Below are 22,994 nucleotides of genomic sequence, written 5' to 3'. Positions count from 1 at the left end.
CGCGAGATCGTGACCTGGCTGAAGTCGGACGCTTAACCGACTGCGCCACCCAGGCGCCCCTGTAATTTTAAATGTGGTACATCCGTGAGGGTCCTGATTTAATAGCAGCAGCCAACGGCTGTTGAACACTCCTCACAAGCCAGGTGCCATTCAGAGCTTGAAAATCCGTTCGCCACCTTGTAAAGTCGGTTAGGGGAACGGTGTCAATATACCAGGAAAGCATCACGGTATCACTTTAATTTTGGCATAACAGGTGTCTCTTAGAAGCAAGTGCCTTCAAGGACTTGCCTCTTGCAAGCGAAGGCCTTGACTCTGGGCCGCAAAGCCCGGTTCCTTGGGTGGACTCTTCTGTCCTAGATGCCACTGCCGGGAGCTGGGCCCCAGCCTGCCAACCAGTTGTCCGAATGTGTGTATAAAGCAGGGGGTATCCACTTATGATAAGGTCTGTGCCTTTCAGATGGCTGGAGATCCGAGGATCCCCACCTTACGCCAATGATTTTGCAAAACCAGCCAAAACATCTCTTCACCGTGAAGGACCCTGATCAAGAAGCGGAAGTCGTCGTCATTTGAAATCATTTTCTTTGAAACGTAGTCCGGTAACCCAAGTCCTGTATCATTCTAATTTATGAAAAATGGGAGAAAACTAAATGTATTCATATTCGACTGATAAGAAATTGAACTGTTCTGTGAAAACTACGGGCAAATACGCACGAAAATGGAAGACTAGAGAAAGCCACGCTGAGGTGCTAAGATGAGGTGCCTCTGCATTTAGATAAAGTCCTGTGTTGTTGACAGGGATCTGTCTCCACCCACCACTTGTTTGCAGCCATACAAGGTTTTTTGTTTCCTTTAGTTTCTCTGCACCTTGCCCCCCCTTTCTCCTCTGCTTAACTGTACAATGCCCTCAATTCTTCTTGTTTTCCTTGGACGACTCTTGTCCAGCTAAAATGGCACATCCGTTTTGGTCTTCTCTGTCCCCTTGCAAGTTGGGCTGCCATAGACTTCCTTTGTCACATTTGTAGTTTCTTAACGTATATGATCTGCCAGAAGCATTAGAGCACTGTGGTTAAGCGCTTGGGTTCCAGAGGCAACCAAACTGGGTTTCAATGTTGCCTCTTTCGCTTCTTGTCTATGATAGCTTGGGCAACTCATGTGACCTCTTTGAGAAAAACAAAAACAAAAACAAAAACAACCCCAGAAAACACACAAACAGAAAACCCAGATGTAACTCACTTGGCACAGTCCTGGTATATACAACTGGATACGTGTCACGTATTGTTAGTCAGCAATGGTTTGTATCATTGACCACTGTGTCCTTGGTTCCTTCCAGAACGCTTGCCATGTGATACATAGTTACTGAATAAACCACAAAGTGAATGAAAAGATAAAAACATTTTCTTGTGATGAAGTCGCTAGAGTTCATAGAATAGAAGGGGTTTAATTGATGTATAAAAATGCGCTGATGTATTTAAATCCCAAGCAACAAGTCCTACTAGCTAGGAAATTAGAATCTGTTCAAAAATGTTTTTCTCTACTGGTAAATAAAAAGAATTTGATTCCCCTAAAGATCAGCTTTCAGGACAACACTATGCCTAGAATGTAGACATAACAAAGAGATCCCTTCTGTAAAATGTATTGTATTGAGTTTTCTGCAAATTGAATCTAGGAATTGTTCATTTTTATTGATCGCTGCCAGCATGAGATGCTACAATGAGGTCTCTTAAGTGTTCCATGACACAATTACATAGATTTTGTGAAATCTGTGTGCAATAACTTTTGGAAATGAACAGTTGTATTTCATGTGTGTTTAAGACTGAAAAAGACTAATTGGCCTTACATGTAGGCAAGCATGGTATTGATTAAGTTTCTTGAGATGTGGGGTTATAAAGCACTATAATAGGCTAGACAGGGACGTTGTGAATCCCAGCGAATGTCTTGTTTTTTGTTTTTTGTTTTTTTTTAAATAAAAGAAGAAAAAAAGGTAATACTACATACAAGACATCATCCATCCATTTTCTTCTGGAAAAACTAATTTATTTTCCCTTGCCCATCCAAGTCGCATTATTTGAGTATGTACTCTCTCATTTCTCTTTCCTATGCACTAACCTTGAAGATGTTAGTTTTTACAAAAAAGGGGGGTTAGAGGATTCTTTTTATACACCTCGTGTTGCTGTGCCTGGTACCACTTTCGTACCCTTATTTGTCCATTTTAACCAAACAAAAAGAGCCTCTTTTTGGTCCGTATCTTCTGCTCATAGCATCATTCATGTGTCTTTCCTGCTGTTGCTTACCGACCTCCAGATTTACAATTTCCTCCCCCAAAACCTAACCCCCATGGTGACCCTTGGTCCCCTACCTGATGGATGAATTGTCTACTATTCTTTTTTTTTTTTTAAGTTTATTTATTATTTTTGAGAGAGAAAAAGAGAGCAAGCAGGGGAGGGGCAGAGACAGGAGAGAGAGAATCCCAAGTAGGCTCCATCCAGGCTCTGACCTGTCAGCACAGAGCCCGACATAGGGCTCAATCTCACGAACTGTGAAATGATGACCTGAGCCGAAATCAAGAGTCAGACGCTCAACTGGCTGAGCCATCCAGGTGCCCCAATCATCTGACATTCTAAGTTGCAGCTGGCCTTGACCCTGGATGTCCACTGTTCATCCTGAAATAGCCATTCCTGTGTCTTCCTTGCTGAAGACCCCCACTTTGGTTTGGTGGCCACCCTTCCACACATGGAACCCACAGATTTGCTGAATAGTCCAGGGAACCCCTTTCCCCTTGACAGAGATTTGTTGGGGGTTTGCATGTGACCCAGTTTGGGCCAAAGACCCAGGAGGGTAACTATGTTGGGCTCCTCTGATTAAAAATGATAAATATGTGAAGAGAGAGCTCCTTGTCTCCATTGCCTGTTGCTGTTTCTGGAACCACAGCCACTCTTGCCAGGCCTAGGGGAGCTAAACAGGCAAAGGATGGCAGAATGAAAAATGTCAAGAGACAAAAACAAATTTAAAAATGCTAGATTACCTAAGCCAGGGGCCATTCTACCTCCCGGTGAAACAAAAATGTTCCTTGTTGTGAGCCAGTTAAAGTGGGAATTTCCTTTTTCATTGTGATGGTTTTTATCTTGATATTTTGTCGTCATTAAATTTAGGCTATGCATTTTTGGCAGGAGCACGGCTGAAATGAAGTTCTGTTGTGTTCTTCTCGGTGCAGCTGTCAGGAGGCACAGAGGGTCCATTACTCCCAATAATGGTGAAATGAACCTGATCACTTGGTTAAGGTGCTGTCTGCCTGGTTTTTCCACTCTAAAGTCACTGGTATTTTGGGGAGGTATTTTTGATACTCTAAATTTCCTGTTCTTCCACACGCACACCCACTAGTGTGAGTATCCATTGATGCCTAAATCATTTGTTACCACGATGGTTGCCAAGTAGTGTATCCATGACTTTTTTTAAGTTTTTAAACAAAAATTGTGGCGAAGTACATAGAAAATGTACCATTTTAACCTTTCTGGAGTCTATAATTCAGTGGCATTAAGCACATTTGCATTGTTGGGCAACCACCCCCATTACCCACTATACCACTCAAATCTCAAAGTTCTTCACTTTTCTACCTTCTGCTGTCAGCTTCTTTCTGTTTAGGCATTTCCCCATCTAGCCCATCATTCAACATCTCTACCTATGTCTGCAGCCTGCTGAACATCAAAAGCTCCATGTAAATTGGGGTTATAGTCTCTAACATCATTAAGACCCTAAGCATTGCCTGAAGATCTTTTATATAAGTTCTTAGTGGCTAACCCAAGATGATCCCGAACTTTCTTAGCCCTGCTACGATGCTCTCAGCCTCCTAACTCATGAGCTCCATGAACTTTACTGAGAAAATAAAAATCGTAACCCTCATTCTAGAACCTCAGCTCTCCACCCACCACCCACCAACATCTCCCATCTCTCCTCAGACAGCTTTCTCTCCTCATAGTCTGGTAAAGGAGGGTCCATTCCTTCTGTCAAGGAGAACCCACCACCATTTGTCCCTGAGGATAAGGATGATCCTACCTGCTCTCTGCTCTGGGAAGCCAAGCCCTTGCCCTCTGGCTTCTGGTGGAGTTTTGGCCAATAGATTCTGGAAGGAGACTGGAGCATGAAAGGAGAGGGAGTGATTGAGCCCCCTGGCCCACTCCATGACCAGCCTTGAGTGTCTCTGTCAAGCCACAGCTCCTGCTGGGCGGTCCTGTCTTAGAGCTGGGACACTTTCCCCTCCAGCCCCTTCAGGCCACAGGTGGCAGTGGCTTCTCCTACCAGCTCAGGAGTGCTCTGCTCTTCCCCTTTGGTTACTACCCCAGCCTGCACCAGGGGTTCCCGAGATCCCCTCTTCGGGTTTGATGAATCCTCTAGCATGGCTCACAAAAGTCAGGGAAACAGTTACTTAATGGTCACCAGTTTATTAAAGCGTATGATAAAGAACACAGATGACCAACCGGCTAAAGAGATATGTAGGGGGGGTCTGGGAAGGACCCCGAGTGCAGGAGGCTCTGTCTTCGTGAAGTTGGGATGTGTCACCCTCCAGGTGGGGATATGTTCTCCATTCTGGAAGCTCTCTGAAGCCCATACTGTTGAGATTTTATGGAGGCTTCCTCATGTATGCATAATCCATTTATTAACTCCATCTCCAAGCCCCCCTCCCTCTCTGAAGGATGGGGGACAGGACTGAAAATACCAAGCTCCTAATCATGGCGTGGTCTTTCCAGTGACCAGCCACCATTCGGGAACCATCCAGGGGCCCACCCAAAGTCACCTCATTAGAACAAAAGATACTCCCGGTGCTTTTATCACTTAGGAAATTACAAGGGTTTTAGGAGCTCTGTGCCGGGATCCAGGAGCAGAGGCCAATATACGTATTTTCTATTATCTCAGGTTTTCTTTCCTAGAAAATGGTTGATGCTCCAAAGTCTCTTTCGGAGCCTCTGCCGAATGCTGTAAGTTCTCACGTAGGAAGAATGATGAGTGGGGTTCTGCTGGTGAGAAAGAATGAAGCAGAAACATTATTTTTTTCTTAATTTTCTTTTCAAGATGTTGGGCATAATTAGACCAGGCAAAATATAAGTGAAGAGAACATAATTCTCATTCCTGCCTTGACTTCCTGAGCTTTGGCCAGTGCTTGGACATTGAACACACATCTAGTAGCTGTGATTCAAATGCGTCCTTTCTAAATACTCACCCATGAAATCCAATGGTTGCCTCCTGAATCGAAGTGTCTCAGAGACAGCACGAGGGGAGTCCAGACGGATGCGTAATTTAGATTCTGCCACAGAATATCTTCCAAGTTTCTATCTTTTGCTATTCTGGGGAGAGGGGCAGCACGCGTGAGACAGATCTGAGAGTTCGAGAGCCCATTCTGAGCGGCACACCTCTGGCTTCCTCTCCTCTTGCCCTGGTCTACCTTCTGGTCTGGCCACATCAGAGGGACCTCGTGAGCAAAAGGCAACCGGCTGAGGAGTCTGGCCCTCCAGCCCTCCACGTCTCAGGAGCCCAGGGGCCCAGAATTCCTCTAGGTGCCAGAGCTACGTGGCTTCCTGTTCGACTTTTGTTAGGTCTTCACTTCCTCTTCTCCCTTTCGACTCTTTGGCTTTGGGGTTTATCTCTATCTAAGAATGAGGGAAGGAAGGAGAAACGTGGCTCGATCATTGTGGACGGCTCTTCCATTTATTTGCCGTCTACGGTGTGAATATGCGTGCCTTGTCATGTTCACCGATCTTAAATCTTTTGAACCTCACGGGAGCTTGGTCGAAGGGAATGTCCTGGGGAGTCATCATTAAAGAATTTTTCTTTTAATTTTTTTTTTTCCCGAAAAGAACTCAGGGAGCATGGAGCGATTCTGAAGGAAGACTTTCCCAAGAAATGAGTTTCTAACTTTGCTCCTCATCCATTTCAAAGCATTTGAAAACAACTTTCCCATGAGACCATAGGAGTGTTGCTTTCTTCCTTAGCTTCTTAGATTTCTGAAGTTGAGGGAAGAAAGTCTGAAAAGGGGAAGGCCAGCGGACTTTGAGTAGCAGCAAGAAGGAAGCCATTTTGTTCATGCCAGAGGGCAGCAGTCTGGTGAGTAGCAACTCCTTCCCTGTCACACTACTATTCTGGGTGCAGCTTGCTCTAGTAGCCTTAAATTATGCACTTGGATAGTGAATAAAATAAGTAAAATAAAATAAGATAAAATAAAACAAAATAAAATAAAACAAAAATTTTCCATCCTGTGTCATTCTACGTCAGTGTTGTTTAACCTCTGCAGGAGTAACTTCTTAAAGTCTAAATACTTTCCTGTATTAGGTTTCTTAATAAGAATATTGCTGATGGCTTTTTTAAGGGACTGTCCTAACTAGAAGTATGCCAAGCCTTTTACTATATGTACCTTGTAAAAAGTACGATTCTTTGTTAGAAGGTTTTGTTTTGAAATTTTAGTGTTTATTTTTGAGAGAGAGAGAGAGAGAGCAAGCAGGGGAGGGGCAGAGAGAGAAAGGGAGACACAGAATCTGAAACAGGCTCCAGGCTCTGAGCTGTCAGCACAGGGCCTGATGCGGGGCTTGAACTCGAGAGCTGTGAGATCATGGTCTGAGCCGAAGTCCGGCGCTTAACGGACTGAGCCACCCAAGTGCCCCGCTTTTGTTTGTTTTGAAGCCCAGAAGGTCTTCTATCACTAAGTGCCCCGCTTTTGTTTGTTTTGAAGCCCAGAAGGTCTTCTATCACTTTTACCAGAATCACCTGGGATGTACTTGTTAAAAATTCAGATTCCTGGGGCCCACCCCAAACCTACCGAATCGGAATGTCTGTGTTGAAGCCAAGGAGTCTGCATTTCCAACGTGTTCCCCATGTTTGAGAACATTTGTTCTAGATCACACAGATGCTGAGTCCAGAGCACAAAATTCTCAATCTGGGCCTAAACCATTATTTCTCAGCCCAGGTTATGTATTAGAATCACCTGGAGTGTTTAAACTATAAGACGTCTGGGTGTAGTCGTGTTAGGGATGATTATGATTATGATTATGATTATTAGCTTCTAAGTGTTTCTAGTGTGGACCCATGATTAGAATTTCTGGTCTAAACCTAGAGGCCAAAGAATCGCCTTCAGGATGTTGGTTACTAAACTCGGTGAAATTGCATGATATACAACAACCGGGCGGACTGCCCAGTTCATGGTGCGTTCCTCTTCTCGAGAAGCATCTTGATTCACAGTATAGAAATCCAGGGCCCGCTGAGTCAGCTAAGATGTCAACCCAAGCTGAGTTCATCAGTATCTTTGCCTGGGAAGTATTTTTGTTCTTCGGTTCTTTTCGTTTTTATTTTCCCTTTACTGGACTGTTTCTCAAAATAAACATCATTTTATTTTTTTCCTTGTAATAAAAACAACACATTAATAGAAATGAATCTAGGCAATACAAAAGGTGTAAAGTAAAAATGAAAATTATCTCCGTCCAGAGAGAAATCTTATTAACATGTTGATGAGTGCCTTTCCACATTGTTTCCATGCATATATAAAAAGTGTGATCATATGCATGCTGTTTTGTAAATCTTTTTTATTAAACGTAACATATCGTGGGCATTTTTCTCTATAATGAATATTGATCTTCATGATTATTTTAAAATCCACATAGCAGCATTCCATTGCATCCCATGTAATGAATTCTCTGTTGAAAATTGAGGAAAGACACTTTCCATTTTTTCACTAATACAAATAGTGTCGCGATGAATGTAGTTAGGCAATACAACTTTGAATGCCTTTCCAGTTATTTCCTTAGGACAAATTCACAGAAGTAAGATTGGTGGCTAAAAGCTAGGCATATTTTTATTTCTTTAAATTTCTTTTTTAATTTTTTTTTATTTTTGGGAGAGTGCAAACAGGGGAGGGGCAGAGAGGGAGGGGCAGAGCAAACCAGGAGATCCTGACCTGAGCCTAGTTGGACGCTCAACCGACTGAGCCACCCAGGTGCCCCTAAAGGGTATGCATATCAAAAACTGATCACGTTACCAAATTACCCCCTAGGGCAGCTGATCTCACTTCCTCTGCTACCATCGCAGCCTGAGAATGTGCCGTTACACGTATTACCAATGCTGGCATTGGTAATCTTCAAATTTTGCCAAAGTATTAGGCAAAAATTATACTTATTATCATTTAGTGACTTTGGTTGCTTGGTAGGGAGAGCACTGATCCAACTCTGAGAGAGAAAATTTCACTTGAGCCGCGGATGCCACGAGGGCTCGGTCCCACATTAGGGAAGTAACAAGGGACTGAGTCTGAGAAAGGCTTGGATGGCACCCTGCTTTAGGATTATTTTTTTTTGGAGGTGTCTGCTTTTGAGGCCCCTACTGTTAAATTACCGTTTGTCTGATTTTCAGTTCCCCTTTTGGTCCCAAAGATCCAAAGTAACTTGAGAAGGACTTGGAATGATCTCGAAGAAGTTGCTCGCTGCATTAACCTCCCCATCACCTCAGTGTGAAATAGTGTGAAACAGGTCTGGCACTTTAGTTCACTACTGTAACTGTGTCACTTTATGTCCTCAGACTTTGGCCTCAAGTTTTTTTTGTTGTTGTTGTTCCTCAAAAACATTCTCTTACTTATCCAGCAGTGGTTTCATTCCTTTCTGCCCCCACTCCACCGTGTTTTGTTCGTTTGTTTTAATTGAGGTAATATTTACATAACACAAATGTGACCCTCAGCTATTTTATTTTATTTCATATTTTTTATTTTGTTTTTATTTTACGTAGGCTCCACGCCCAACGTGGGGCTTGAACTCCCAATCCTGAGATTAAGAGTCGCATGCTCCACTGGGGCGCCTGGGTATTTCCGTCAGTTGAGCGACCGACTTCGGCTCAAGTCAGTGAGCTCGAGCCCCTCGTCGGGCTCTGTGCTGACAGCTCAGAGCCTGAAGCCTGCTTCGGATTCTGTGTCTCTGTCTCTCTCTGTCCCTCCCCTACTCACTGTCTGTCTCTCTTTCCCTCTCTCCCCAAAATAAATAAAAACGTTAAAAAATTTTTTTAAAAATCAGCGAAATTCAGACACATGCTGCAGCATGAATGAACCTTGAAGCCATGCTAAGGAAAATAAATCAGTCACAGAAAGACAAATACTATATAATTCGACTTCTACCAGGCGCTTAGAGTAGTCAAACCAGAGACAGGAAGAATGGTGGTTGTCAGGGGCTGGGGGGGGGGGGGGGTGGGGGGAAGCGAGTGTGGGGATCATTGTCCAATGGGGAGAGGCTTTCAGTTTGGGAAAATGGAGAGAGTTCTGGAGGCTGGTTGGGGGGTTGTGGTTGCCTGACCCTGTGAATGTTCTTACTGGTACTGAACTGTACAGTTAAAAATGGTGAAAATGGTAAATTTGGTGTTATTATGCTTTACCACAATTAAAAAAAATACTAGGGTCATCTGCAAAGGACACAGGAGGCATCGACAGAGGGCGACTTGACCATCAAAGAGAATAATGATTGTAGTAAAAAAAAATCTCAGTCACTTTTGGATACTGCTGGGGCACCGATGAACTCAGTATTCTGAAAACTGGTAAATAGAGTAGAAGAAGTATGAGAAAAAAAAGATATGGGTAGAGAGGAATAATATGTGCAGCCAGTTTGAAGGATCTGTCTTTTCGGCCCTCTTGTTTTTGTGTCTATTGTCGCTGAAAACTGGTCATAACCTTGTGGGGAGGCCCCTTGCCAGCCTGACAGGGAAGCTTAGGTATGGGCATTTAAAAGAAAAATGACCGAATGTCAAATGTGTTTCTTGTGGGGCCTGAATCTCAGCCAGGAATGCAACAATGCCCTTTTTCCTTTATCTGTACCTCTAGTTGTAGAGACAATATTGTATTAGTCTCTCCTCAGAGCTGGATTAAATCTGGTCTGTTGCCAATGGAAGTTAGGACACTAAAGTTTGAAATCTCTTAAGTTGGAATTATGGAAATATGCACAAAATACCATTTCCTCCTGGGTTTGGTCCACGTTTGCCGGAGAACTTTATAAAAATTGTTGACCAGATTCTTCTCCAAGGACAAAAACACCTCAAACAGTAAACAACACTAGCAGCTGTTTATAGTATATTTAATGTCCATTTTATTAATATTATCATTTATTTAAACGACATTCCCTCGAACATTAAACATAAATGATTAATATTCCTCCGAGTAGTTACATGCTACCTAAGATGAATATATCGCAATTTAACAAATTAAAATACCCAAAGGCTTACGCATTGATTGCGAACGTATTTAACCAAACTCTTCTAAACATTAAATGAAATCGTGAATGTCCTCTGTCTAGTGGTTCAGATAACTAGCAGGAAAAGAATGCACAGAAGCATAATGATAATTACCAAATGAATTACACTTAACTAATACGAGTTATGAATATGCTAATGCCATGGGTTGATTAATTGATTGATTGATTTCTTATACTTTTTTCCTGGGGTTGCCTTCCTAGAGTTGCAGAGAGTTGTATACGGCCTGAGAGGAAAACACCTAGACTAGCTGGGGTTGTGGGATTCTGGTCAAGCACCTGATTCCTGCTCAAGACCCAGCGTCCGTTGCTGTTAACGACTTTTAACTGTGAGCCACTGTGAAAAGGCTGATCCCTTTTTATATCTCCCTTTCTCCTTTACATCAATGAGGCTTTTAAGTCCATGTTCTTCAGGAGGCTTTTAGTTCTTGAAAATTTGTGGATTTCCAAGAAACGATACATTCTTTAACCTTTACATGGTCTGCATTACCAAGCGTATCCTGCCATTAAGGCCTGATTTCGTAGAATTACCGGAAATTGATGGGTTGTATGCATTATATGTAATCAGGCCATTCAGAGTTTTGGCTACAAGTGAATGAGGGTTAATTCCATCTTTGGGACATTGGCTAACTGATCTGGGAACAATTACGTCTGACCACTGGTACTGATGACCCGATACATCTCAGTTCCCTGAGGTTCTGTTCACTTCCTAAAGTATCTTTTTTTTCTCTCTGTTTTTCACATTGGATACTTTCTATTCTTATCTTTATAAAAATCTGACATCTTGAGTTTGATCTTAAGCTCATCCAATGAATTAAAAAAATTTTTTTAAACATTTATTTATTTTTAAGAGACAGAGAGAGAGAGAGAGAGAAAGAGAGAAGAGGGGAGAGGCAGAGAGAGAGAGAAGACACAGAATCCGAAGCAGGCTCCTGGCTCTGAGCTGTCAGCACGGAGCCCGATGCGGGGCTCAAACTCATGGACCATGAGATCATGACCTGAGCCGAAGTCAGATGCTTAACCGACTGAGCCACCCAGGCGCCCCCATCAATCCAATGAATTTTTAATTTCAAGTATTATACTTTCCAGTCACAGAATTTCCATTTGGTTCTTTTTTTAATGGTATCTGTTTCTCTGCAGAGATTTTCTCTCTTTCCATTAATTACGAGCATATTTTCTTTTATGGCTAGAACATAATCATAGTAGCTGCTTAAAAACCTTTGTCGACTAATTCCAACCTCCAGATCATCTCACAGTATCTGCTGGTCATCTTTTAAGTACAGGTCATGTTTCCCTGTTTCTTTGTATGTCAGATAATTTTGGAATCTGTCCTGATTATTGTGAGTGATAACACTGCATAGATTCTGGACTCTGCTATGTTATTGCAAAAAGCACTGATGTTTTGTTTGAGCAGGAAGTCAGACTGCAGACCTTGTCGCCCCTGGTCCCCGTCTCACTCTGGCCTGGAGCTGGGCTGTGCATGTGATTCAGAGGTTGAGGGCTCTGGGCCATGTTCATACACAGAGCTTGGTTCTTGGCTCCTGTCACTTCTGAGAGGACCCTTTTCATTTCCTAGCTGTTCCTTCTGCCCGATCTCTGTTCTCTTCTTCTTCAAGCCATTAAGACTTAAAAAACAAAACAAAACAAAATAAAAAAAACCAAACAGACAAATCCCAGGGTTAGCCCCATGGTACAGACTGGGACCTCCCCTCACATCAAAAACCAAAAAAAAAAAAAAAAGAGGGCAACTCACCCAGTGCCTTCCCTTCTTCCTCATGCCCGTCTCCTTCTAGTATCTTCCTGCTTTTGTTTGTTTCTTAGTATCTTTAGGTACTTGTTTTAACACTTCATCCAGAATTTATAATTGTTATTTGTGGGAAGACTTGTCCAACCGGCACTACCCAGCCATTGTGAGAACATCTTTTTTTTTTTTTTTTAATTTTTTTTTTCAACATTTATTTATTTTTGGGACAGAGCGAGACAGAGCCTGAACGGGGGAGGGGCAGAGAGAGAGGGAGACACAGAATCGGAAACAGGCTCCAGGCTCTGAGCCATCAGCCCAGAGCCTGACGCGGGGCTCGAACTCCCGGACCGCGAGATCGTGACCTGGCTGAAGCCGGACGCTTAACCGACTGCGCCACCCAGGCGCCCCAAGAGAACATCTTTTTAAGGTCGAGGGTTCAGCCTAAATTTTCCAATTTACCATAATATATGTTGCTCTCCTCACTCTTTTGTTTTCTTTTTTTGTTTTACAATATGAAGTCTCATCAGCGATGGACTGTTTTACTGCATCACAGAAATGATTACCAGGGAAAGGTTTCCTCTAAACAGGGAGGACTGAAACGGTTGGCTAAGTCCTGTATAAATGCAATCCTGTATGAGTTTATGATGGAATGATCTATGTAGATTCTGATTCCACCTGATGTCAACTGTATGGTAGGAGCAAGACTTTGAATGTCTCAGTTTGTTTTTTTTAATAAAATGAACACTGCGATTCACTGTCCTCTCTATATCCTCAAAGCCGATACTGGAATTAGGTGATATGCTACGCTTAAAAGTATTTTAGAATGAAGGCAATTATCATTTTCTTTACCTAGTGTCCCCAAATATTCTGAGTGTTAAGATGGGAAATGAGAACATAATGGCCTTCAATTCCCATCCTTCTTGCATTGCAATTAGCAGACTGGGAGAGGGTCGTCCAACCAGAGAAGTTAGGCAAGGCCTCACCACATGGCAGGGTCATACAATGGTGTTCCAGAGTCTGACCCTCGATCTTACATATATATATGTTTGACATTTTTTATTATTTTTTTTAACATTTATTTATTTTTCAGGGAGAGACAGAGCATGAGCAGGGAAGGGGCAGACAGAGCGGGAGACGCAGAGTCCGAAGCAGGCTCCAGGCTCTGAGCCGTCAGCACAGAGCCCCACGCGGGGCTCGGACTCACACACCGTGAGATCATGACCTGAATCAAAGTTGGGTGCTTAACCAACTGAGCCACCCAGGAACCCGCTCGATCTTACGTATATTTAAGTTTAGTATTACTGGTGTCCCAGAACTCATCAGACTGATTTATCTAACCAAATTCACAGAAGTCTGGGGTGCACAACAGAAAGCTAACTTACTAACTGGCTACAGAGACCAGAGTACTTGTGTCTGATGTACGGGGTATGCTGCATTCCAGTGCTGGTGTTTCCGTAAGCTGAATTACTAACCCACAGGTTGTTTCTTGATATAGGGACAGGACAAAAAGACTGAGTACTAACTATAGTAACAATGGAAATACCTGTCGTTTGCTGAGTGCTTCATGTATATTTTTATCATTTCTTCAACCTTGCACATAAGATATGATAGTTTCTATGTTTTCAGTTTTGAAGACACCAAAACTCAGAGAATTTAAACGTTTGTAAGGTCAAACCCTGGAGGCGTTGGCGCCCTTTTTCTGGCTGGGGTGAGATCAGATGAACCATCTGGGCCCTGTAAGAAAGAAACAAAGCTCTCTAGTGATAGGGACATTTATTGCCACACGTTGAATGTCCGGACAGTTGATGGTAACAGGTAAAGACCAGCGAATTCCTTTATCAAATTATTACCTAGATTCCATGCTCATGTCCCTCTTTTATATCCTGTTGCTTTCCTGACCACGACCAGTACGATTAGTCTGTTAGTTACTCCAACATTCTAGTCCAGCCTTTGGACTCGATATTACGTCCAAACGCTTTGCTCGGTTGGATTAGTGAATGTCCCCAGGACTCTTGGGTAAAACGGTCACATGCATTCACTGGGCTGAGAACATGAGACCTGCAAAGGGCGATGCTGTTTCTCCCCTCAATCTGATATTCTTTCTGTCTTATCCAACCTTTATTAACTAAGTGCAGGAGAAAACTTTTTCTATTACTTAAAACTATGTCTTTTTTATGTTCAAAATAAGATAATGAATTTCCGATGTCAACTGACATTTTAGCTTATTTGGAGTTATCTTTTATTTCACTGTGTTGCTTTCGCTCATCACTCGACAGTGAAAATGACCCAACTCACTGGGAGTCGAAGTAAATTTCATTGCAGTAACGGTCCTTATGGTGATGGCAACATTTTCTGAGCTCCACCAATGCCTGTCACTGCTCTCTGTGCCTTTTTTATTCTCACAAACCAAGTGCATACTATTGTCTTCATTTTTACAGATAAGGAAAATGAGGTACTGAGAGGGTAAGAAATCTGTCCCAGGTCACACAGCTTGTAAGTGGCGGAAGCTGGAATCAAACCCAGGCCTTCTGGCAATCTACCGAATGGCCTCTTGGTTAAAATTACTATACCGAAGCCTTACAGGCTGAACTGTGTCTCCTTGAAATTCATGCGTTGAACTCTAACCTCCAGGACCTCAGAAAGTGACCGTGTTTGGAGATCGGGCCTTTAAAGAGTAAGTCAGTTAAAATGAGGCCATTAAAGTGGGCCCTCCCCCAATCTGACTGGGTCCCTAGGAGAGGAACACACACAGGGATGCACACACAGCAAGAAGACCGGGTGAGTTATGGTGAGGTGGGGGGTTGTCTTCTGTACCTGGAAGAGGGAGGCCTAGGAAGAAACCACCTCTGCCTCTGTCGACATCATCATCTAGGATCTGGAGCCTCTCGAATGAAGAGAAAATACATTCTGTTGTTTAAACCACCGAATCCGTGGTATTTTGTTACGGCAAGGACCCGCCAAGCTAACACATTAATCTTGTTCAAGGTAAGTTTTCAAGTTCTTTCCCCCTCCTTTCATCTACTACTTGTTCTTTCTTTTTTTTTTTTTTTGTCCTTCTCTCCCTCCTTCCTTTCTCTTGCTTCCTCTCTACTTCCTTTTTCTCTTCTTCCTTCTCCTTTTTCTTCTCCTCCTCCTCCTTTTCCCGTCCCTGTCTCTTTTTCCAGTCCCTTCTTTTTTTTTTTTTTTTAATTTTTTTTTCAACGTTTATTTTTGCGACAGAGAGAGACAGAGCATGAACGGGGGAGGGGCAGAGAGAGAGGGAGACACAGAATCGGAAACAGGCTCCAGGCTCTGAGCCATCAGCCCAGAGCCTGACGCGGGGCTCGAACTCACGGACCGCGAGATCGTGACCTGGCTGAAGTCGGATGCTTAACCGACTGCGCCACCCAGGCGCCCCTCTTTTTCCAGTCCCTTCTTAATCATCATGTGAGAGGCCTTAAACGTATATGGAAAAAGAAATCACTGCTCCTGATTGGCAGCACTAGATGATGCATGATTGATCGACAGCATTCCTGAGGACTTTTTTTTTTTATAGATGTTTTTAATGTTTTATTTTCATTTTCGAGAAAGAGAGAGAGACAGAGTGCAAGTGGGGTAGGGTCAGAGAGAGAGAGAGGGAGACACAGGATCCGAAGCAGGCTCCAGGCTCCGAGCTGTCAGCACAGAGCCAGATGCAGGCCGTGAGATCATGACCTGAGCCGAAGTCGGACGCTTAAACCGACTGAGCCACCCAGGCGCCCAGCTTTCCTGAGGTCTTTGCTGACTTTTGGCCTCTCTTAGCTGGTCAGCCTCAGGGTCTCCCCACGACCGTGGCCGCCCTGCCTGGGGAGCCTCACTGGGGATGAACCAGGTCTCGGCTCTACTCCAGGGTTCTGTCTTCTTTGGAGGATGTGAGGAAGGTTCATATTCTGCCACCTGGGGTCCCTGAGGTGGCCCAGACTACACTGGCGGCTTAGCCTAGCGATGCCGTCGTGCCCTCTAGAAATGAGCTCACGGTAGCCGACTGGCTGGCTGCTTAATGTGGCCGTGATTAAAAATGTCCTGAGGAGCGATCTTTTTCTCATTTTAATCCTCAGTGCCCGGCTGTTTTCACATGGGCTTCGCTATTCAGGTGTGGTGAGGCCAACAGACCAGATGATTGCCACTGGAAAGATGGTGCGTGACTCCAAGTCCGAAGAGACGAGGATACCTCGTTTCATGCAGGGCCATACAGGGAAGCACCAGGGCTAGTCAGCAGGGGCAGAAGGGAAACTGTGGGCAAGAGCCTTTATCGTAGTTTCTGTGGGGATGAACGGGGCAGGCAGGGCACATAGGTTTAGGATGGGTTAATTTGAATCATTCCAGTGGGTTCTGGGGCCTAGGGGCTGCCCCTGCTTCTCCCACACCGGCCCCAGGCCCGGGGTGAGGAGGGGGATGGATTGGGGCATGTGAAGAATGGCTCAGAGTGTGAGAGCCCCATAAAGGAGGCTCTGAGTTGGTTGGTTTGCATTTGAAATGTACATCGAAAGGCAAAGAATCTCTAGGAACTGGGTAACCCTGGGAGGGACAACCCCTCCAGGGTCAGCAAGGCCCCAGAGGATCAGAACACAGACGATGAAAGGCAGCACGATGTTACGCTCACTGATGGCACTGGGGGGGCCTCCTGCGGCCACGGTGCTGAGAAGAAGCAAGCAGGACACAGGTTCTTGGAAAGTGGAGCTGACAGAGCACCTGAGTCCTTTGTGTTTCCTTTACTACAGATCTCGAAATCGCTACTATTTTCAGCAGAGGCTTTTGGGGATCAGTGCATGACAGAGAGGTGGCCAGGGATCATTTCCTCGTGGCTTCCAGCCCCCATGTGCCTATCCAGAGGACACCCTGTGCCCTGGGCTCCCCCACAGGGCGGGCCACGGGGGTCTTTGCGCCATCTGACGCGAGGGGACCATGTGCGTGCCAGGCACGTTGCTACGTGCTTTAACACACCTGCGGTCATGGAGCCCTCACATCGCCCCCGGAGGGGGCACCGTATTTGTGCCAGCTCCTCAGATGTGGAAATGCGGACACCGAGAGAGGAACAGCATGCCCGGGGTCGCGCAACTCGCGGGGCAGGTGGACTCTGAATCCAACTTGTGTGAATGCCAAGCCGTGGGCTTAGCTGCCGGGCAAAGATGCAATGTCATTTCTGGGTGTGACGCCTGCCTGAGCTCCGAAAGAGCAAAGACTTCGACTTCCTAAATGGCTTGACGCCTTCTGATCTTCTCCACCCCGCCCCTCTGTGAACCCATTGGATAGCATTTCGGGATCTTTCCCGGTTTGAAGCATCCTGCTGCCGGTATGGCTTATGGGCTTGGGATAGCAGAGAGTGAAGGGAAATCTCATGAAGGCTTTCCAACGAGCATTCGTCACCCCAGATCTCTGTTTATGAACTTAGGAAGAAAAGGAAACAGTGGCATCGTATTCCCTAGGGCCTCAACACCACTGTGATTTTAGGTGGGAGGGGATTAAGTCAGGCAGGAAACAGCAGCTGCCCCAGAAGGGAGCCCTGTGGTGCCAACCTAAGGGTGGTTCAGCCCGGCCTTTCTTTCTGATGCTGACCGGTAAATCAAGGGGTCGGGTCTAAAGTAAGCCGTAAGTGAGGATGATCACGGTGTCTGTTGCAGCTGTCGCTTTCTGCTTTTCCAGGTTTTAGGGAAGTCACTCGGAAGAGGTGGGAAAAGAGGTGATTCAACCTCCTCCTTTATTGCCGTGGCTGTTTTTACGGAGACCTGGGCGTAGTGGAGAGGGTCAGTGCCAAGAGAAAGAAATTAGAGCGTCTCGGCAGGGGTCCCAAACAGGTCTATTTCTTTCAGGCCCCATCAGGCTTATTCTTAAGGCGAGACATGATCCCAGTTGTAACGCTGTGTCAGCAGCTCTGTGCTCGGAGAGCACAGATGAATATTCAGAGCTTCCACACTTCTCTTTGCTGCTGCTGCCTGGAAATCCGGAAACCTGATGTCAGTGCTATGTCAGTGCTTGAAAGCGTGATATTCTAACTTGTCAGGGAAGATTTTAATAAGAAAAGCGAGGCAGTTGAAAAGTCAAATCCCCTCTCCCAGGGCACTAGAAAATCGGGTCCAGGAGGAGGCTTTCTGCAGGCTGTCTCTGCTGTGGTTGTGTGTGTGTGCGTGCGTGTGTGTGTCCCCCACAATGCATGTGCTTCCCTGGCTGTTCTTCTTGCTAAGGGTTCCTCCATGAGGTCGGCTTGCCCCCTGCCCATACCCTCCCTGCTTCCCTGTAAGTTCTTAGCCCTGGAAGGTCTAGGGTGTGTTTTAGAAATCTGCGTTTTCAACAGGCAGAAAACGCGCAGATGGATGGCTAAGCGACTGCCACAGGTATGGGGCGCTGTCTTTACCTTTGGCTGGGGACAACTGTATTAATTGTATATCAGGTTTTCTATATTCTTGCTGTTCTGGCGTCTGGGTCTCACTGACCATGCAGAGATGTGCAATTCTAAACCTGCTGAGCTATTTATCGCTCCGTACTCATTCCTTCAAGCAAAAACCACAATAAACGCCTTTGCCCACACTCCCCCCCCCCCCCATGCCTCTGCCACCTGACTGACCCTGGTCCTTCACCATGTGGCCCTACGTGGTATGGCATATCCCATCCTCTTTGGAACTGTGTGTAACAAACAGATTTTTCAAAGATCTGGTGGCTTGAATAAGAATAAAACCTACCTGTTAAAATAGAAATGTGGGCGGGCTTATCTCCCTTTAAATGGAGTCATAACTTGCCCCCCCAAAAACTATTTGTTAATGATAACCATATTAGGAAGAATCTATGATTCACCCCAATCATGTCAATATTTTTACTACCAATTGGCTAAAAAATGTAGAAAGCCTACCAAAAGTTTGGAGGAAAAAGATTGGAGTAGCTGGTAGTTTAGATGGCAATCTCGAGTTTTAAAAATATCTTGACACGATAAATATGTCACTAGTGCAAATCAAGGAAAGTTGAACAGAGCGCGATGAAGAAATCAGTTGCTTAATGATAGTTTAAATACAGTTCATGTGAAAACATCTTAGGGGTTGTAGGATGTAACACAGTGGCTATAAAAACTACAATAGTGTCCGAGTCAAAGGATCCGATAGTTCTATACCATACGCTATGTATCACGCGAAAAAGTTTATATCCAGGGCGATCGTTACTTTTTGAAAGAGTATTTCGTAAACTGGAATGTCTCCATAAAAGGATGAATGGAATTATAATAGGGGGAATGCCATCAACTGAAATAATGCTAAGGGTTATATACATAAAAGGTTTGGATTTATTCTCTGTAGACCCAAGGCATAGAGCGGAGACCCATAGAGAGATTAACCGGAGAAATGGATTTTACTTACCTTTATATGAGAAAGAACTTTCTATTAATTAGTATGGTTCAAAGGTGGAATGAAGTGTCTTCGAGCACAGAAAGTATTCAGAGAATAAATAATCCCTAGTCGGGCATGTTGTCAATGAAATTTCTGCATTAAGTGGACAGTTAGACTTGCCCACTTCAAAGATACCTTCTCATTTAAAATGCAAAACAAATTTTCGATTTTTTTGGTCCTAAGTTTTCTCATATATAAGATCGTATATACCCCATAGGATTTTATTAGTATATCGTTATTCCTTCTACGACAAAAGTATAAAGGACTAGACTATTTTTCTTAAATCCCACTGATAACATTTCTTTGGGAAAAAAGCATAAATCTGTGTGAGGGCACAGGGTATATCTGGTGTCCACCCTGAAGCTAATGTTAAAGTACAAAATGGTTAGCCTCTTCCTACTTATTCCCAGTCTTCAGACAGGTAGCTTGGCCTGAATGGTCAATATCGTCCCATCAGCTAGCTCTCTGTCCTGTAAACATGACCAGTGAGATTAGGGGTTGTGCAGAGGGAGGGACACGAGGCTTTTCGGCTTTATTGCCGACTTTGCTGTTTTGAAGATCTGGACACTGAACCTCAATTTCTTTGATAAGCTTCTCTTCCTCTTTTCAACAAATTGTGGACAAATTAAACTGGCTTTATGAATTTTATAGCCGCAGAAAACTGCAAAGCTTGCCCCTCCGGATTTTTGGCTTGACATCGACTCTGTTAGCTTGAACATAAAGAAACAAGAGACAGACAGAACAAAGCCCTAAACTGACCAGGTTTTGAGTCGTCATATGAAATAGAATTTGGAAGGAGTCATCACTGGTTTTATTTAAATCTATCACTTCTCCCAAACCAAGTACAATAAATTCCGTCTGAGAGGCTCTAAGTTTGGGCATCTGAAATGGATTGATGGCAGAACGGTGGGCAAAGTTACCTGTGTATAAATTTTGTGGATGGGACTAGAGAAGCATAGAACTTTTTACTGACGGTCTAGAATCTTCCTCTCCCTGGTTTCATAACCCGGGGAACAAAGTGCCCTGAACTTTGTGCACACCTCCTTCATTTGGTCTGACAGTGCATCCTCATTAAGATAACTAATTAGTCACTAAAGTTAATTAAAATACCCGGTGAATACTTCCTGCCGCCTGAGTTCCTTATGGTCTTTTTTAATTGATGGTTATTTTGTTTGTTCATAATAACTGTTGGAGTGTCCTCTCCGGTTGGGCTTAGGGTAATTTTTCCAGGTTATATTTAAATGTTTTACAGGACAACTTTCTTTCCTGGGTGAATCTCATGTGGAAGGATGGCCAAAGAAAGCAGATGAAACAAGTGTTGTGCTGACTAGACCCCAACTTTCCGGCCTTTCTCTTTCATATGATTCCACTTAGGAGTGCACTGGTCTCTCGCATATCTAAGCAGGAAAATTCTTTTTTTTTTTTTTTTAATTTAATGTTCATATGGTTTTCAGAGAGAGAGAGAGAGAGAGAGAGAGAGGGACGGAGTACAAGTGGGGGAGGAGCAGAGAGAGAGGGAGACACAGAATCAGAAGGAGGCTCCAGGCTCCGAGCTGTCAGCACAGAGCCTGATGTGGGGCTCGAACTCACGGACTGTGAGATCATGACCTGAGCCGAAGTCGGACACTTAACCGACTGAGCCACCCAGGCGCCCCGTGGAAAATTCTTCACTGCCCTAAATTACTGACTCCTTCAGGACCTTCCATCCAGAGATAGCACTTTTTCCTTGACCCGTGCCCGCTTCATTTCTCAGGTTAATCAGCAGGCTTTGAGAACCTATTCCGTTTGTCATTCTTGTTGTAGAGAAATAGGTAAAGACTAGGTTCATAATCTTTGTCGCCTTTGATTTTGGACAGGAACTCGTCAGAATTAAGTCACACAAACTGCCTATACATTTCAGTGGCTGATGTGTCCACATAAACTGGAAAATTAACACTATTGTGAGATTCAGAACTGGGAGGAAGGCGAGTCCACTGAGGAGCTAGATCAGTATAAGTAGTTCAGAAGAGGAATATATTTTGCTTTCCTTTTAAATCCCTTACGAAAAATGTATGCTCATGATTTCCACCACTTTTGGATGCGTTAGGATCATACCCCTAAGGTCCTGTGTGCCAGTGAAACAGGGTTATAGTCACAAGTAGAAATAGTCTCAAGAGTGGTCCTGCTCTACAAATGCTGTCAGAAAGAATGGTTTAAGATCAACCATCAATACAGGACGTGGCCGTTCAAAACTTAATTGGCTTATTGTCAACAATCGTTCATAGTTGGAAACCTCGTGTAGATACTCCGGAGTACATTTTTTCAATGAATTTTGCCCTGAGGCTTTACCAGGACTCTGCTTAAAATGAATTGTGTCACGGGTGACTCATTAAGACAATTTGAATCGCGAAGTTGAGAAGTTTATAAGTGCTTTGTATTTTTTCCAGGCCAAAATGTAATTTGGGGACCCAGCCTTGAAACAGGCACAGAACTCTGTTTTGAAGAAATGTTGGCCCTAACTTGGGAGTGTTCCTACTTGTCTATCTTCTAGTGTGACCTATGTCTGATGTTCTTAACTTTTACAAGATGATTCTCATCTCTTAAAAATATATAGCTTTTGGGGCACCTGGGTTGCACTGTCTATTAAGCGACTGACTCGATTTTGGCTCAGGTCATAATCTCATGATCTTGAGGTTTGTGGGTTTGAGCCCGAGTGGGCCTCTGCACTGACAGCGTGGAGCCTGCTTGAGATTCTCTCTCTCTCTCTCTCTCTCTCTCTCTGCCCCTCCCCTGCTCACACACAGGCATATGAGCTCTCTCAAAATAAATAAACATTAAAAAAATACATATATATATATATATATATATATATATATATATATATATAGGGGCACCTGGGTGGCTCAGTCGGTTAAGCATCTGACTTGGGCTCAGGTCATGATCTCTCAGTTCACGAGTTTGAGCCCCTCATCGGGCTCTGTGCTGACAGCTCAGAGCCTGGAGCCTGCTTCGGATTCTGTGTCTCCCTCTCTTTCTGCCCCTCCCCTGCTCGTGCTCTGTCTCTGTCTCTCTTAAAAATAAACATTAAAAACATTTTTGAAATATATATATGTACATAGCTCTTCTTTTTTTAATTTTTAAAAATGTTTAGTTATTTTTGAGAGAGAGACAGAGCACGAGCAGGGGAAGGGGCAGAGAGAGAGGGAGACAAAGAATCTGAAGCAGCCTCCAGGTTCTGAGCTGTCAGCCCAGAACCCGACACGGGGCTCGAACTCACAAACCGGGAGGTCATGACCTGACTGAAGCTGGCCGCTTAACTAACTGAGCCACCCAGGTGCCCCTGTACCTAACTCTTCTTAAAGCCTGCAGCGAGAACATGTACTCTGGGCTCTCATTTGCAAATGTAACCTCAAACGTAAGCTGTTTCCATCTATAGCTCTGTTTCAGGCAGAAAGAGTGATTCTCTAAAGGGTATATGGTTCATCCATCCTTCTTAGATTTGCATTTCACAAAGTGCAAAGGAATCACTGAAGAGCCCCTTAAAAGTGGTAAGGTCCTGGCCCACTGTGCATCTCTGAAATCTGAATCTCCGGTATGGGCTGGAAAAGCCTGCTGTAAACCAGCAGCGTG

At 44.2% G+C, this 22,994-nt stretch overlaps 1 protein-coding gene across 2 annotated transcripts in view; it reads left to right on the top strand.

Annotated features, from left to right (window-relative positions):
- Positions 1-1,838, top strand: part of TMEM68 (transmembrane protein 68) — a 60,403-nt gene extending 58,565 nt beyond the window's left edge. For both annotated transcript variants that reach the window (XM_019822685.3, XR_006592706.1), the window contains one exon: positions 458-1,838. In XM_019822685.3, coding sequence (XP_019678244.2) covers positions 458-496 — 39 coding nt within the window. In that variant the 3' untranslated portion in view covers positions 497-1,838. The remainder of the gene's footprint in view (positions 1-457) is intronic.
- Positions 1,839-22,994: the final 21,156 nt, after the last annotated feature.

Source organism: Felis catus, chromosome F2 (assembly GCF_018350175.1).
Source record: "Felis catus isolate Fca126 chromosome F2, F.catus_Fca126_mat1.0, whole genome shotgun sequence".
Taxonomy (NCBI): Eukaryota; Metazoa; Chordata; class Mammalia; order Carnivora; family Felidae; genus Felis; species Felis catus.
The sequence above is the reverse complement of the archived record's forward strand: the minus strand, read 5'-3'. Positions and strand labels throughout refer to the sequence as shown.